Here is a 17,263-nt window from a genome sequence, read left to right as displayed (position 1 = left end):
GAAGCCAAAAAAAGAAGAAGAAAATAATAAAAAATAAACAACAAAATAGTAAATAAAATTAGAAAGGATTTGATAATTTTAAAACACCACGCATGGCTGAACTATTATGCTTCATGATCAATTAAGTTGTGTGGGTCTGGCTTATGATCAGTTTTATCTACTTCCGTGGTCCAGCTGCTATAACAACCGCAGCCAGAGCTTAATTTGGCTTGTTAAGGGGCCTAACAATATCAGTAATATGAACTTCCGGCCAAAACATTGGCTTACTCTGCATTCTGATTGTAGGTTGATGATCCCACCTTCGTTTGGCAGCTATAATTCTTGGATTATATTGCACCTAATCCTTGTAAGATATAGAGCACATTCGTTTGTTCAAAAAAAAAAAAAAAGAAGAAGGGAAGGAACAAAGATACAGAGCATATTGGTGGGCCTAAAGGCGATGCTCTCTTCCAAGCGCGTTAAGGTTGGGTCTGGTCCACTCGTGCCTGTTGGTGGATGGCCCAAGGGGAAAGCTGTTTCTCGAATAACTCGCACAGTCCATCGGCCTCGGGTCCCATGTCTAAAAAGAAAAATGAAAAAGAAGTATTTAGGTGCCTATGATGGATGCTGTCAGTCATATTATTTAATAAGATTCAGACGAAATCCCCAATGGTTGGACGGCCCGCACCCGGTAGTGGGCCGCTGACAGCATCCCTCACAAAAGGCAAGCCTTAGAAGCTACACAGATTCCCACAACAAACCGTGCATTGCACACAAAGAAAGCTAATGGGAATATAAAGGGTCCTGCTAATATATACATGTTTCATATCAATGGATTATTTGGAAAGTTAAACTAAGTTAGACCAACCAATGCGTACAATCCACTCCATGGCCTGTCCTCAGCTACCACTCATAGCGTGTAAATCGATTCGTAAAGTTTGTCGACAGATTTTATATCAATCTCTTTTACCTTATCAGAGAAGATAATATACAGTAGTGGCGACACAAAGCAACGGTACCAACAAATGAGGAAAATAAACAAAGAGACTTGGATTTTGGTATGAGGACAAAGCTTGGTACGTGCGTCAGTGCATGTTATGTAAGAGATAAAAAGACCGCGTTACTTTGCCCCCTCCCGTTTTTTTTGTTTTTTTACACCAGCCTATGACTGCCTTCCCCGCCTCGGACCGGCCGCTGCCTTCACGGGCCGAGAAGGACGCCGTGGTGCTCTGGCTTTTACCGCGGCCCTAGAGAGGAGCAGGGAGCACGAAGCACCGTGAGTTCTGGCTTCAGAGCATCAACCTCTTGGTCGATCAAACCAGTGGAATGGCGCCACGTAGGATCGTAACTCCCCACGATGGGGGAGCTCCATCTGCCAGCTATCGGACGTGCATGACGTGTGGCTACTACTTACCTTAGCCAACAGAAAGCCAGAAAGAAAGGAGAAGGGCAAGAAAAAGACTGCCAGAAACCACCACCGTCCATTCGCATCACATGCTCGCACGAATCATCAACACCACCGTGTCCCCATTCCCATCACCTTCTCCAAGATCACGGACATCCCAACCGCCACGTATCAGTAACGGCCGTTATACGTCCGGCTGAAATTTATGTTAGCTTCTGCCATAACGGGCGTCATCTCCACTGCCGTATTGTCAAATCTTAACGTTGCACGCTCGAGGTTTAATTAATCGCCGGAGCCGATGCTAAAGGTTGGACCGGACCGGTGGCTCCCGACCGCCCTCATCACCATCTAGTTTTACCGCTGCAGCCGGACACGTGGCATCCTATCGCCACTTGTCTCCATCAGGTCCCTTTGGATTATCTCTCTTTAAGTGTCGAACCAACACCCACCACTTGCAGTCCTTCTCCTTTTCCCATCTCAAAAATAACCCCCTCGCCTCCACTTCACCTAACTTCAATCCCAAGAATCCTCCATCGTACCTTCTCCCCCATTCTTTCTCTCTCTAGCTCAGAACTTCGGCTGATGGATCGCCGGAATTCTTAACAATGCCGCCGGAACAGCAGAGCCAGCAACAGCGGCATCGGCCCGTTTTGTTCTCCATTTTCTTCTTATTGTCCCTCTCGCTGGAAGGCGGTTATGCCACGAGGTTCGACTTTGCGACGCTGCCGCTTGGGAGTTTAAAGCTCTTGGGCGACGCCCATCTCAAGAACGGCAGCATCTACCTCTCACGTGATTTACCGGTCCCCAACTCCGGCGCCGGCCGCGCCCTCTACGCCGACCCCGTCCGCCTCCGCCACCCCTCCACCCGCCTTCCCCTCCCCTTCTCCACATTCTTCTCCTTCTCCATCATCAATCTCAACCCCTCCTCCATCGGCGGCGGCCTCGCCTTCCTCCTCACCTCTGACGACAGCGCCGTCGGCGACGCCGGCGGCTTCCTGGGCCTCCTCGATGCCTCCGCCGGGGCCGCCGGCGCTGTCGTCGCCGTCGAGTTCGACACCCTCATGGACATGGAATTCCAGGACATCAACGGCAACCACGTCGGGGTGGACCTCAACAGCATGGTCTCCGCCCAGGTCGCCAATCTGGACTCCGCTGGCATCGACTTGAAGAGCGGCGACCTCATCAACGCCTGGATCGAGTATGGCGGCGCCAACGGGGGGCTACTTCAGGTCTTCGTCTCCTACTCCACCGTCCGCCCCGCCGATCCGGTCCTCTCCCTCCCCGTTGACCTTGGCCAATTCGTCGACGACTACACTTTCGTCGGCTTCTCCGGGTCTACCCAGGGGAGCACCGAGATCCACAGCATCGAATGGTGGAGCTTCTCCTCTCCCTCTCCCAATGCCGTCCCCTCCCCAGCTCCGCCGCAGCGTGCCTCCCCCAATCCCAACGTCTCCACCCCTTCGCCGCCTGCCCCGGCGCCGTCCGTCTCCATCGCCGCCGCCGAGGGCCCGAGCAACGAAAGCGCCGTCGCCCATTCGTCGTCGCCGTGCCAGAGCAACGGGCTGTGCAAACAGGGCCCCGCCGCCGTAGCCGGAGTGGCGACGGCTGGGGCCTTCGTCGTCGCGGCCTGCACCGGCTTCGGCATCTGGGCCTTTGCACGGCGGTCAAAAGCCCTCAAGAAATGGGACAACTTGGCGGCGGCGTCGGAGATCGTGAAGACCCCAAGGGAGTTCAGCTACCGGGAGTTGAGCATTGCCACCCGAGGATTCGACCAGTCTCGAATCATCGGCCACGGCGCCTTCGGGACCGTATACAAGGGCATCATCCCGGAGACCGGCGCGATGGTGGCTGTCAAGCGATGCATCCGGGGGGGCGGCGGCGATAACGGCGGAGCACAGGCGAGAGCGGAGTTTCTCCAAGAGCTCTCCATCATTGCCAGCCTCCGGCACCGGAATTTGGTCCGTCTCCAGGGGTGGTGCCACGAGAAGGGGGAGATCCTCCTCGTCTACGACTACATGCTCAACGGGAGCCTCGACAAGGTCTTGTTCGAGCTAAAGGCGCCGCCTTTGGCATGGCACCACCGGAAAAAGATCCTGATCGGTGTCGCCTCTGCGCTCGCCTACCTCCACCGGGAGTGCGAGCGCCAAGTGATCCACCGCGACGTCAAATCCAGCAACGTCATGCTCGACGAGGGCTACAACGCCCGGCTCGGCGACTTCGGCCTCGCCCGCCAGGTGGAGCACGACAAGTCCCCAGACGCCACCGTCGCCGCCGGTACCATGGGCTACTTCGCCCCCGAATACCTCCTCACCGGGCGAGCCACCGAGAGGACCGACGTCTTCAGCTTCGGTGCATTAGTCCTCGAGGTCGCCTGCGGCCGCCGCCCCATCGACGGCGTCGACCATGCCGCCGCCGCCTGCAGCAGCACCCGGTGGTGCAGCAATTTGGTCGAATGGGTGTGGGGATTGCACGGCGAGGGAAGAATTCTGGAGGCGGCCGACCGGCGGCTGGAGGGGGAGTTCGACGAAGGGGAAATGAGTAGGGTTTTGTTGGTGGGATTGGCGTGTTCGAGCCCGGATCCGGAATTGCGGCCGGGAATGAGGAGTGTCGTCCAGATGCTGAGCGGCGAGGCCGACCCGCCATTCGTGCCGGTCTCGAAGCCGTCCATGAGCTTCAGTGTCAACCACCACCTCCTCCTCAGTCTCCAGGACAGCGTCTCCGACTACAACGCCGTGGGGCTCAACCTCTCGTCGTCCTCCTCCTCTTCCTCTCTTCGAAGTACACTCAGAGGTGGCGGCGGAGGGTGATAACCTCTGTTCCCCGGAAGGTGATTGGATTCCATTCTACCTCTGATTTGTTAAATGCAGTATATATACGTCTAACTATTATTTTTGTTGGCATGTTTTAAGTCCGTCCCATTTATTTATTTATATCAATACATTTTAATTATATATTTTACATTCAACATTTATTTATGGGTATATAACATTCAATAAGTATTTTTATTATTATTATTATTTATTTCATTTCATAAGTTGGTGATATCCAGAGGAACTATTTTGTTAGTAATTAAAAGTATCATGACTTGCTCTATTTGACGTTGGTGCACGTTGGTCTACGCTTGGAATTTAGTTGGGGGACACAGAGATAATATTATCATATTTTTTTACCTAGTTATCAGGTATTAATTATGTGTTTCTTAAATATATTTGCTTGTACGTCTTTTTTTTAAAAAAAATTTATTGGTTCATGATGTGGTGGGAGTGAGGGAAGAATGGTGGTGTCACGAGGGCGAGCATGGAAAGGCGATGGGGGGAGGCGTGGAGGGAAGAGGAGCGTCTTTGGGACAAACTAAGGAGTTGCTCGTGGAAAAGGAGAGGGCGGGCGTGGAAATCTGGTGCTGGTTTTGTCATTGGTATATTGGAATGGAGGGGAAAGTGATGGGAATAAACGGAGGTGATGTCACGTCTCACGATGTTGCTTGTTCCCTCGGCCGAAGGGTTAGGATTCACGATGCTTCGTGCGAAGCCACCGTTGGATCGCCCACTGCAAAATGAGAGCAGGTGGATTCGCGCGAAGGAAGGTGAATCCTACTTTCTCAAGAAAGATACAGGGCTGAGTCATCTTCGTTATCTTTTTCGATGGGGAAAGAGGAGGTGAGTGGAGTATAAGTCCAACTCAGTCTTAGAATGGATTGGATACCGGACAATGAACAAAAATAATGTAAGGCCAATTTTGTCCTATTTTTTTCAGCCCATCTTATTCAAAAGTCCTAGACTTTTACGAAATCATCAGTTACGTGATTAAAAAAATAAAAGATAGAATGTTCTCGTGCATGGCATCCTCTGTCTTCTTTATTTCTAAAACATACTTTTTATCAGTATATACTGCATAGCCAAGTAATATACAACAAGCAAATTAATTATTTAGTAAGCCAATGCATACATTAAGATAAATCAATATGCAGTTTTTAGAATATAGTGCTTAGTAGTACATAGTACATGAAAAGATGATACACACTTAGTAAATTAGTCATCGAGCAACCTAATATATACCCATACGTACTACATGGCCGGTGATACACACTCATTAAATTTCTGATATATACTGCAAGTTTATTTATTACACATCCAGCAGTAATCCAATACACGGCTTTAGGTAAATTGATATATAGTTTTCAAAATATGTTTTTTACTAATACAAACTACTCGACCAAATAATACATACCAAATAAATTAGTTATCTAGCTAATACATATATTTAGATAAATCGATGCATAGTTTTCAGAACATAGTATTTATTAATAACGGTATGCAGTTTTCTAGCTTTATCTGACATAAGATATTATATATATACAATTCTTTAGACTCCATGAATTTTTAGATGCAAAGATCTGAGAAAAGAGAGAGGAAAAAAAAATTGGGAGGAGACAGGAAGACCTTATGAATATAATAGACAACTTGATAAGGAAGATGATAGATAAAGAGGCTTGACAAAAAAAGAAAAAAGAGATGCAGATGGTCTCTTCATGGACGATCTCTCTTGGCATGTGCATTTTTTTTTTCTTTTAATTTATGGAATTGATGGACTCAATTAGTAAGAAAAGTTATATTTCTATTTGCTTTTGGGTTTCCTGTTTAAGATGGGTGCTAGAGGAAATATGGCAAAATAGAAGCCCTGCTTTATATGATATTTTATAGTGCCCATCCCATATGATTTTTGTTATAGGACAATTGAAGATGTTCACGGAGAGAGTTGTGGCCTTGGAAGGGTGCCAAGCCAAAGTCTCCTTTGCATCGCTAACCAAGCAATCCAGCTTATGGATTTTGCTAAGCTTAAAGCCCAAGTCGCAGATTCTAATAAACCCAAGGTCTCCATCCTCTGGTTGCAAGGCAAGCCAGGGAAAGAAGGGAAAACATTTTTAGAGAATTAGATCTCCATCCATCTTTATTGAGGTGAAGATGGAACTCGAACCCTACCAACTTTGACAACTCTGCTAGTTTAATTGGAAGAAATTTTGTTTTCCAATTTTTTTTCCAAGAAAACAAAAGATTTTTTCCCTTTTGAGATTCAAAAAGGATTTCTCATATTCATCACGCACTTGCTAAATAAACATTGTGACATATGCATTCCGTAAAAATACTATTTATCAAACTCTGTTTTTCTTGTAACCAAAGCTCCAGAAATTTCTGCAATCTCATCTATTCTCCACTCGCATGCAGCACGCAGCCACCTACGTTGGATGATTTTTTTTTTTTTTTTCTGATCTAGAATGGAGGAATTAAGGAGCATACTTCTCCCACATTATATTTATTAATCAGTTAATCTTACATCGAGAGGTATGTCACTGGGTATTTACAGGCCTAGAAAGCAAGTTTGTCCGCTTCTCCTTCTGCACGTCATCGTAATTAGATGACGGGTTTTAGGCGGCATGGTGCATGGCTCCGTCCCTTCGTTGGAGGGAGAGGCTCCTCGCGAGACTAAACCAACACCCTGATTACGTAGAGAAAAGCGACTGATGAAGACATGTCCTTCAGTGCCTTGATGTTCCTTCTTTGCTTTCCACCCTTCTTGCTACAATTAGGCGATGGCTTCTCATATCAACTGTGAACTGTCCTTTAATTTTCAGTTAGTCTCTACTCTCTAAGTAGGAATGCCACCAGTTTCCCTACTTCTCCTGAAAGACTTCAATCAAAACACTGTTGTTTCCATTCCATCCAGATACACCAAGAGCCTATGAATATCAAGCAGTCCACTGCTAGTATCATCTCCTTCGTGGGGTTGGACGATCTCCGATCATTCCATAGGTCTTAATAATGAAGCTGGAGCTGCCGGAGTTGCTTTGAGTACTTACACCCCAGCAGCAAATGATCTACTGTTTCATTACGGTTACAGCAGAGCGGACATGAGTCAGGTCCCTTAGCTTCTTTTTCAGCAGTGGCAATTTTGTTGTAGTAACACAGCCAGCTGAAGATCTTCAGCTTTTCTGGTATTTGGCAGTCTCCAAATAATGGTGTTAAAATGGGATGTCTTGTCATGCATGGAAAGGTGGTGGGGTTGTAAGTACCAAAGTGGTGTTATTGCCGACAGTGGATGATAAGATAAGGGTGGTGGGGTTGCTGCCTTGTCATACATCGAAGTCCATGGTGAGCGTCAGAGATTTCGTGATTTCTGCATGCCAAAACATGTAGTAGAATCGATGATGGTTACGCAATCAACGTAATGTAAGTTGATTGAACGAGACAGTGGTAATGTGATGGCAAGAGGATGGTGCACAGTTATACCAATGAAGAAAGTTTAATTACATTTAGGCTAACTCGCTTGAGGTTTACGCACTATAAACCCCTTTAACTCTGCTTAATTAGATGAACCTTTTTATAATTTTTTCGTGCATGCGTTCGAGAAGTTTGAGGGAGTGCACCAGTGATTCACAAAACTTGGCAGTAGTCAGTGCCCACTTTTTATTTTATTAACCCAATTAACTGAGATAAACATGGATGATACTATTCCATCAAAAAGATGCTTTGATTTATCCTTCCATTTTCCCCAGTAGTTTCTCCATTTAAACTTGCTAACTTGGTATCGCTAACCCAAAACAGTGTTCGTACTTGCATGCTTACAGCGCGTTTGTTAGCAGGTGTGCATTAGGGCAGTCTATTTCTGGCTTATTATTACATGTTAATATCTTCAAGTTAGCTCTCACATCCTTGCGATGGAATGATGCCATTTTCACTTAGCATTCTCATCTCAGTAATCATAACAAACCTTGTTCTCGAGCAATCAGAAGCAAAAGGCAGAGGAGTGAGGGGAAACTGCCTGCTTTTCTTGTCCATGAAAGAGAAATTCCATCAAGCTGTAGTTTCTATAGTCTCTAATAGAATTAGGACAGGAAGTGGTATCAGAATATAAGTAAGGTTTACATATAGCATGTAGTAGAAACCTCCATAGAAAAATCAACACAAACTTTAAGGTAGGAACACCTCGTATTGCACTGACTGCTAAAATTTAGCCATCAAAAGAAATTCATACTGGAAAAACTTAATCTTACATGTTCGCATGGGTATTTATTCTATTGATTTGGTTATGCAACAACTTGATTTAGATTGAAAACTCTCTCAGCACTCCTTTTATACAATCGTAGCACATGCAATAGATGAAGAATAGTGTGCAAGTGAAAAATAAATCAACCAATGCAAGGCATACCAGCCATGTTATAGTCATCCATATGCTTGATCTTCAAAGGCAATCTCATATTAGCTTTAGGATGTATGTTGCTTTGTAAGTGATCTCACTACAGGAAATGTGGGAAAAGCCGACCCTTTTTTGCCGACGCTATTCACTAGCGTCGGGAAAAAATACCCCAAGCGCCACATGTCCTCACGCTTCAAAGAAGCGTCGGTAGCTTCCTCCTCTCCCGATCGATCCCTAGCCTGGAAGCATTTCCGCCTCTCCGCCTCTCCGCCTCCCGATTCTCCCTCAAGCCTCCTCCCTCCTCTCCGGTTCATAGATCGAGCGTTGCCTCACCTCCGCTCATATAACTGGTGGTTCATAGCTCGAGGCTTGAGCCCTAGACTTTCTCCCTCACCCCCTGAATCTCCGTGACGATAACCCTAACCGATCCCACCCTGCTCCCTCTCCCCCTGCTATAAAAGGACTGTAAGCACACTATACAAAGTGATATATCTTCTCCGTCGCTTGCTCTCATCTCATCATCTTTCTCGATCTCCGCGGATGGCTGCGAACTCCATCCTCGCCAACGGCGGCAAGGGGCCGTCGCCCGGCCGCCTCGCGGCGGTGTACAGCGAGGTGCAGACTAGCCGCCTCAACCACTCCCTCCCCCTCCCCTCCGTCGTTAGGGGACCCTTCAAGATCGTGGACGGCCCTCTGAGCTCCGCCGCCGGGAACCCCGGTATCTGTCTCCCCTGTTTTCTCTCTCCCCCTTATGACTTGATTGAGATCTATATCGATCGATCTGAGGCCAATGATGGTCTGTGTTTTGATTGTCATGCTTGTGACGATATCGATTGCAGATGAGATCAAGAAGCTGTTTCCTAATCTTTTCGGCCAGCCCTCCGCCACGCTAGTTCCGACGGGTTCCGCTCCTTCGGAGATGGCTGGGAGTCTTAAGGTCGGAGTGGTGCTCTCTGGAGGCCAGGCTCCCGGTGGGCACAATGTCATCTCTGGGATCTTTGGTGAGCGCTTCGTTTCATTGTTTCTTTTGGATTTTTACCCCTTATTGATTGATTGATTTCTTTCTATATCCTTTTGTGGTCATGGATGATTTTTTTTTTGGTGTGCTTTTGGTTGATTGTGTGATGGATTAATTTCTTGGTTTCCTCATCTTTTTTGTCGTCATGGTAGATTACTTGCAGGATCGAGCCAAGGGGAGCACGCTGTACGGATTCAAGGGAGGTCCAGCAGGGATCATGAAATGCAAATACATGGAGCTCACTTCAGAGTACATCTATCCTTATAGAAATCAGGTATCTGGCTCGCCCTAATAGTTCTGGATTAACCAACCGCATCTTTCTATGCTACAGGGTTTATAGACTGTTTTCCCTCTTCTCTCTCTTGAATTTCACATTAATATACTATTCACACGTGCTTACCTTGATTAGACAATAATCTTATGGGAAAAAATATGTTTGAGGAATGATGATGCTGATTTTTCTAATCTAGTTTTGGATAGGAGTATTCGTGGTCTTTCTTTCTTGCTTGCTTTTTAATAGATGTTTAGCTTTTTTTGTTACTGTTGTCCAGAATCTGTAAGTTTAAATAGAGAAAAAAACTGAAGAAAAAAAAAAGAGGATTAGTCTGTGCAAAGTAAAGCTTATGGTTTGTAAGGAATGCCATTGTGCCTAAATATTGTACCTAAGTATTATGATGCCAATAAAATACAATAGATTTGCTCCCTGTTGTTGGTTTGACACTGTGAGGCTCAGTTGCCTCCAATAAGCTTGGTGATGGTTCATAATGATTGGTGATGCACTTGCAAGCATTTCTATTTAATCCTCTTTTTCCAAGCATTTCTATTTAGCACTACCTTTAGATAAAACAAGTGATGCACTTGCAGTTGTGAATATCAAATTTGGATCCATTTGATAGTTTGGATTTTTTTTTTTTTTAACAACTGGCTGTGAACCTAATGGCAAACTTTTACCTTTCCTATCATGATTGGGACTGGCCATGATTGTTTTAAGTTGGCATGACATGTGAGTATTGCTGTGAAAACCAAAGGGGCTAGATAATAAACATCGAAGAAGTGTGAATTATTGGGTGCTTTTATTGAAATGAGAAGTAACATACATTCACTACAGGAAAAGGTACATTTTCCGACGCTTTTTTCCCGACGCTAGGGAAAAGCGTCGGGATAGTTTTGATCAGCGCCAAATTTTACCGACGCTTTTTAAAAGCGTCGGTACATCATTAGAATAGACGACGCTTTTAAGCGTCGCGGTAAGCTGGACCTACGACGACGCTTATAAGCGTCGTCGTAGGCCAAATCCTTTCCAACCCTCTCTGCCTTAAAAAGTCTCGTCTCGTCTCCTCTCCTCTCATTCAAAAGGGTCCCCATCTCCTCTCCTCTCCATCTCGCTTCCCGAGCTCCGATCGGCGTCCTCGAGCTCCGATCGCCTCTCCATCTCGCTTCCCGAGCTCCGATCGGCGTCCCCGAGCTCCGATCGCCTCCCATCTCGCTTCCCGAGCTCCGATCATCGTCCCCGCGCCGACATCAATCCATCGCCTCCCCATCTCGCTTTCCGAGCTCCGATCGGCGTCCCGCGCCGACATTAATCCATCGCCTCCCCATCTCGCTTCCCCGCCACCGTCGACCTCGCACTCCGGTTCCCTTCTTCTTCTCTCGTTTCTTAAAAGTGGTTATCTCTTTAGATTATTGAAGAAAACCAAACAGAAATGAAAACATTGGTTATCAAAGATGGTTTTCTTGGCACTGGTCAAATTCTTTCTTTCATTAAACTTCTTTTTTGGTTGTGAAACAATGGGCATTTGTCCCAAGCATTAATTTTCGTGATATCTATGTGCTATTTTATTTGCACTCGACAGCAATCTAATCTCGTGTTTCTTGTAGTTAATGGTTAACGAGTTATAGTCATACAGGGGGTTGAGCTGATACCTGTACAGCTACTTTGTTAATTTTTATGTGTTTGCGATTTATTTACTGTTAGCTTCTTTTTTCTGTGCAGTTTATTTACACTAAAGTCTGCAGTCATCCCAACCCTGATGTGGATATTACCTGATCAATGTGAAAAATTAAGTTCACAGAGTCTTTGCGACCATAAAGCAGCTTTAGCACTTTATTCCTTCTTACGTTTCATCCTTGTTCAGATTTTCTATGTAAGTGCTCTACGGTATTTATCATTACTTCTAGTCAATAAATTAATTTTTATAGTGTGTAGTCCATTTGAAACACTTCCAGTAGGGGGAAGAGTGAAGGTGGTAGGGTGCTTTAATAGCAAGTACAGTAACAAATTCAACTACCAGGGAAAGTATGGTTTGGGGTCTTCAAATTCTTCTCACTCTGTTCTTGAGTGGAATATTTGCACAATATTTTGCAGTGGAAGTCCTGCAGAACTTGTATGACGATTATCTAGCTTATTGTTTTCTTTGTATTGAGACAGGGGATGTAACTTGTTTAGCCACTGTTCCGGTGGACATGAAAGCAGAAGCCCACTTCATTGCAAAGGAGGATGGGGTCATTGCTGGAATTTCTTTTGCAGAGATGATTTTTAATGAGGTTGATCCATCATTAAAGGTATAACTCCTTGCTATAAATTCTCCAAGATTCAATATAATGCTCGCTAGTTTCATTCAGCAGAATTTTTCTGGATAATTTGATAGGTTGAATGGTCTCAGAAAGATGGAAACTATGTTCACAAAGGCATGCAGTTTGGCAAAGTATATGGTAAAAATTTAGATTATAACATGACTTGGTCTTTTGATTATACTCATAAGAATGCTTGTTTATTTTTCTTTTTATTTGTTATGTTAAGGATGTGCATGCAGCATTATTGTGGCAGAAAGGGTTGCCCTCAATTTTATGCAAAGAATGAGTGGAATAGCAACACTTACCAAGGTAGCTTTCCATGTATCAACTAATATTCCATGGTCTTTTTTCCAGCCTCAATCAGAATAGCTTTACATTTTGCATGGTTCTTCATGCACATATTCATTGTGTTGTGTTGGGTTTGCTAGGGTTGTAGTGGTAAGATAGCTGAAATTATACTGCCTTTTTTTGTAAAGTCCATCTTGAATTTGTAAAGAAAACATAAACATAAATTTCCAGACCAGGTTTCCATCAATTGAGGTCACGCCTTTCATATCTAATGTGTTCAGATTTATGGCATCATTCTCATTTTTATAATTGTTATGATGTATTTTCTGGATGCAAGGCTAATGCTGGGAAGATTTTGCTGTTTGGTAATTCTCACATGACTGCAATCGAGTGATTAACATTTTATTTCAGAACTGTCTTCATGTATTCTTCTTGGGCACTTGTTCTTATTGGGCAAAAAGACAGCGCAGCTAAGACTGTATTGGGGCTTGATAGGTGAAGTTCCTCTTGGAAGAGTGCCTTGAGAAATTACTACTTACAACCTTGTAAGTTGTAACTGACTCAAAAAGACAGCTACTACCACCACTCCTTCAGATATGGTCCATTTAATTTCCTCACTGCCTATTTATTCCAAGGAATCTTCAACATGATGTTATGTGTTGGAACAACAATACTTCCACTACAGTTCATTTATAGGATATCTATACCTTACCATCGGACGAGCAGAATCAAGTTCCATGCAAGATGCCAATTTCTGATGGATTTGGTAGTCAAATAATATCAGTTCTCCACCAGGGGTTTGATACATGATCTCTTGGGACCTCCCAACTCAGGTGCAGTGAAAATGCTTCTGATGGATTTTACATTTTATTCAATGAATATGCTTCTGATGCTCACTCCCAGCGTGCAGTGAAAATGCTTCTGAAAAAAGCGTATAATTGTTGATAAATTTTGTGCCAGTTTGGTTCATGTTATAGTTTTGAATTAAAGTAGAAGGCTGGTTGAATTTTGACCTTATTTGTCATTCTTAGTATATTTGACATTGCAGATGGAACTTTTTTTTCTTTTTCATGTTTCTCCAAAGTGATTTCAATAAGATGAGTCAGCATCCAGTGAACATATATTAGTTAATGACTTTGAACTAACCAGCTAGAGATAAAGCCCGTAAAGCATGCATGACGCAATGCCCTCATCTTTTCAACGTTATATTCTTACAATGCCGGCGCCAAGGTTGCATCTCCCTGATTCTGTTTTATTTTTTTCCAGCATTTTGCCTATCCATAGAGGGGATTGTGGTCCGGAGATCCTTGATATTATCTTGAACAAGGTACCCGTCTACTTCAAAATCATGTAACAGATATTTTAGTCTTAATTTATTAGTTTTCGTATCCAACTTTTTTAAAGTTTGGTCCTTCTCAGGATGATCCTGATGGTGATTCAGACATGAACAACCAAGCAGGCTTCTTCTGTGGCTCGCCGCCTGTGCGCACTAACAACCCAGTAGTCCAAGATGCGAAGTTCGCTAAACAAACTCGAGAGTTGTTTGTGATATAAATAGATATAAATAGATATGATGGTGATTCAATAATTTTGCTATTTGTCAATCTAACTCTATAAATGGGATTGGATGCATACTTGGTCTTATTACTGTGGCTCTAGAAAATAGCCACCTTTTCATATGAATGTCAAAAATGTCTTTCTTAATAGTGATCTTTCAGAAGAAGTGGATGTCAAAAATACCCTCCTTAATGGTGATCTTTCAGAAGAAGTATATATACAGCCACCGTCAAGTTACCTCATCCACCAAATAAGGTATACTGGCTTCGTCATACTTCATATGGTCTTAAGTAAGCTCCATATGCCTGGTCTGCAAAATTCAATGCTATGGTCTCTCGATTTAGTTTCGCTCATGGTTTTTATTATTCCACTCTTTTCATCCGTAAAACTACTAAGGATATCACTTTATTATTACTCTATATGGATAAGAACCTATCTAAAAATCTGAGCATTTCAATAAATGGGCTTAAGAGTATATAAGCACCACAAAAATTCTTAACCTATCCGATGTGGGACTATTATTTTTCAACACCTTCTCTCACATGTAGAGTACGAGGGATGACATGTGGATTAATTAGTGGAAGCAAAAAAATTTTGGCAGGCAAGAAGGACAAGTGGGCTTTGATACCGAATTAAGAAAAAAAAATTACAGAAGAGGAAGAAGAAGATGAAATCTCCGTATATTGAATTATATATGAATTGCGTGTATACAATAGTATATACAAGATGTATATATAAGTATAACTATAATAGATTTTAAGTATGCTAACTAACGCTATTAATAGTTGGTTGCACTGATATTAATACAGGAAATTGACCACTATTGATTTCATTAACATAACAAACTTTTATTTTACTATATAATAAGAAGCCGCCCTTGTAGAGCTCCAGAGCCAGTAAAATATAATTATGCATCCAATCCCATTTATAGAGTTAGATTGACAAATAGCAAAATTATTGAATCACCATCATATCTATTTATATCTATATCTAAATGTGATCCAATCCCATTTATATCTATTTTCTTTCTTTTGTAGATCTCCTATTGAAAATTTGACTCCACATTCATCTTGTGGCCATTATAAACCCATCATGGGCCAATCAGACTACAAGGATCTAGGATCGACCCTCCACCTAGTCTGGCTAGCTTTAAGAATCGGATGGAAGGATACCATAATAATGTAGCAGCGATATAATTAAGGCTCAGTAGGGTGGCTGCAACTATGAAAATGAAGGTCTAGTGTTGACCACTGCCCAATTCATTCACTTCAGATTCAATCCAAATTGTCGGGTTCAATCACGGATTAATGAAGGTAGGCCATATATGGTATCTCTGTTCAAGCTTCTGTCACTAATTGATGGATGGATGGTGGTGGATAACTGAATTTGGACCATCCATTTCATGACATGAATAAAGAGGATTCGAACTTTCATGAGTCAGGCTTCATGTTGCAAGCATAGGTGGTTTTATGTTTTCTGTGAGGACCCATGCGAACGTGTGTTTAGTCCCACATCGGTTATTCGCAGGGTAGATTTTAGGTACTTATACAGAATCAAGGAACCAAAATAATACCTTCCGGCTAGCTATTTTGGATGAGGTCTTGGGTTGTTACAAATGGTATCAGAGTGAACCCGGCTCATAACCTATGTGGACTAGGGGACACTGCAGCACGGATCCATTGGGGCTGACCCCGGGCCAATCGTGGTGTTTGTGATTAGATTTGAACCCTTAGCCTGACGAGGACGTCAGGGCTTGAACGGAGGGAGTATGTGAGGATCCGTACGGGCGTGTGTTTATTCCTACATCGGTTATTCGCTGAGTAAATCTTGGGTACTTATACAGGGTCAAGGAACCCAAATAATACCTTCCGGCTAGCCATTTTGGGTGAGATCTTGAATTGTTACATTTTCATACTCATGTCTAGTGTTTATTGATGAAATAAACGTAATTTTTTCATAATTTTCAATGTAAAATACATCGACAAGTAATATAAGTTTGTAGAATGATGCATTGGCATTTAAAATTGGAGTAGGAAGACCTAGGAAGAGCCTCACCTTACCCAAGCAAATGTAGTTTTATGACGTGGCGCAGGCTTAATTAAGAGGCAGTTATTTTTCGAAATTAGCTTATGACATGGGCAAGCAACTTATATTAGCATCTGCGGATAAATTACCTGTAGTTATAATAATTTTTATTATAACCATAACCATTCAGTCTTATTTTTATTATTTGAAAAGGATAGTGGACCTTGTGAAATGCGATACGTGGAGAGCGCTTTCAATGGCACGCCATCCGATGGTGTTCATATTAAACCTGGGTGCCCAGCAAGAAACTGGTTTGTTGGAATATAGATCATCCGAATTTGATATTGTAATTTCATAATGCTCATTCTTTTCAAATTCTCAGCATTTTTTTCATGCAAAACAACGGGGTAACATTTTTTTTTTTTAAATGTAATCCATTTTTCTGTAACAAGCACCATGCAGGTATATGGCTTAATGATTTGATGTATAGAATTCTGTCATCGGGAGATGCATCATAGGTAAAAGTTACAGGCCATGCAATTCACTGTAAAGTATTGAATGAGATTACCAATACATTAGGAAATCAAAAGTGGTAATCATAGATATAGGCTGGTAACCTATAAGAGATGATTTGGCCCTTTCCGTCCATCATTCATGTTATAATATTCAGTTTAGCTAATAAGGGATTGGGCTCAGTTTACTTGACTGACCTAGATATGGGAGTTGAATTAGGAGACGAAAAAAAAAATGGAGCTTTGCTCGATTTGGAGTAGGAGATTGAAAAAAAAGAGAGATAGAGTACTGTTTGACTCGAAGTAGGAGGCGAATTCTTACTCAATTATGATTTTCTATAGGAGCTACGAAACCTAGCCTCCATCAGCTATTTAAAAATTCATACTCCCTTTTGCCTCATTATTTTGCCGATCGCTACCATCGTTAGTTCCTTTTTCCTTTTTTGACTTCCAACTTTCAATGGTATTGGCTCATAGTGCTCACTAGAGATTTCAATGAGCGTTCGTTAAAGTCTTAGATTTTACGAGGAATTGTCAAAATTATTTGGACCCGTAGTTTGATTTCGCTCATAAGATAAATAATATAACTCTTTTTTAAAATTTATTGATAAATTATAAATATTATTTGAATTGAATTATTCTTGATTTATGAACTTGATGCATAATATATTATTATATGTCTTTTTTTAGAATATTGTATGATGTTTGATCGAA

The 17,263-nt window shown here is 42.9% G+C and overlaps 3 protein-coding genes and 1 long non-coding RNA gene across 4 annotated transcripts; all 4 read left to right on the top strand.

The window, feature by feature from the left end:
- Positions 1–771: 771 nt before the first annotated feature.
- LOC103706664 (L-type lectin-domain containing receptor kinase VIII.1-like) lies at positions 772–7,671 on the top strand. Its single transcript, XM_008790847.4, has one exon. The coding sequence runs from the start codon at positions 1,990–1,992 to the stop codon at positions 4,189–4,191; it is 2,202 nt and encodes a 733-aa protein (XP_008789069.2). The 5' UTR covers positions 772–1,989; the 3' UTR covers positions 4,192–7,671.
- A 1,381-nt stretch (positions 7,672–9,052) lies between these two features.
- LOC120112965 (pyrophosphate--fructose 6-phosphate 1-phosphotransferase subunit beta-like) lies at positions 9,053–9,903 on the top strand. The gene is made up of 3 exons (XM_039133190.1): positions 9,053–9,293; positions 9,415–9,576; positions 9,746–9,903. Exons 1-3 carry the CDS (start codon positions 9,116–9,118, stop codon positions 9,883–9,885), a joined length of 480 nt encoding a protein of 159 aa, XP_038989118.1. The 5' UTR covers positions 9,053–9,115; the 3' UTR covers positions 9,886–9,903.
- A 2,048-nt stretch (positions 9,904–11,951) lies between these two features.
- On the top strand, positions 11,952–12,680 carry LOC120112906 (nicotinate-nucleotide pyrophosphorylase [carboxylating], chloroplastic-like). The gene is made up of 3 exons (XM_039133037.1): positions 11,952–12,155; positions 12,242–12,305; positions 12,394–12,680. The coding sequence occupies exons 1-3, from the start codon at positions 12,057–12,059 to the stop codon at positions 12,534–12,536; spliced, it is 306 nt and encodes a 101-aa protein (XP_038988965.1). The 5' UTR covers positions 11,952–12,056; the 3' UTR covers positions 12,537–12,680.
- Positions 12,681–13,692: 1,012 nt separating this feature from the next.
- LOC120112964 lies at positions 13,693–13,936 on the top strand. Its single transcript, XR_005514615.1, has 2 exons — positions 13,693–13,782; positions 13,875–13,936. It is a non-coding gene; the product is annotated as an uncharacterized LOC120112964 (long non-coding RNA).
- Positions 13,937–17,263: the final 3,327 nt, after the last annotated feature.

This window comes from Phoenix dactylifera, chromosome 13, assembly GCF_009389715.1.
Source record: "Phoenix dactylifera cultivar Barhee BC4 chromosome 13, palm_55x_up_171113_PBpolish2nd_filt_p, whole genome shotgun sequence".
Lineage (NCBI taxonomy): Eukaryota > Viridiplantae > Streptophyta > Magnoliopsida > Arecales > Arecaceae > Phoenix > Phoenix dactylifera.
This window is presented reverse-complemented; position numbering and strand designations above follow the sequence as displayed.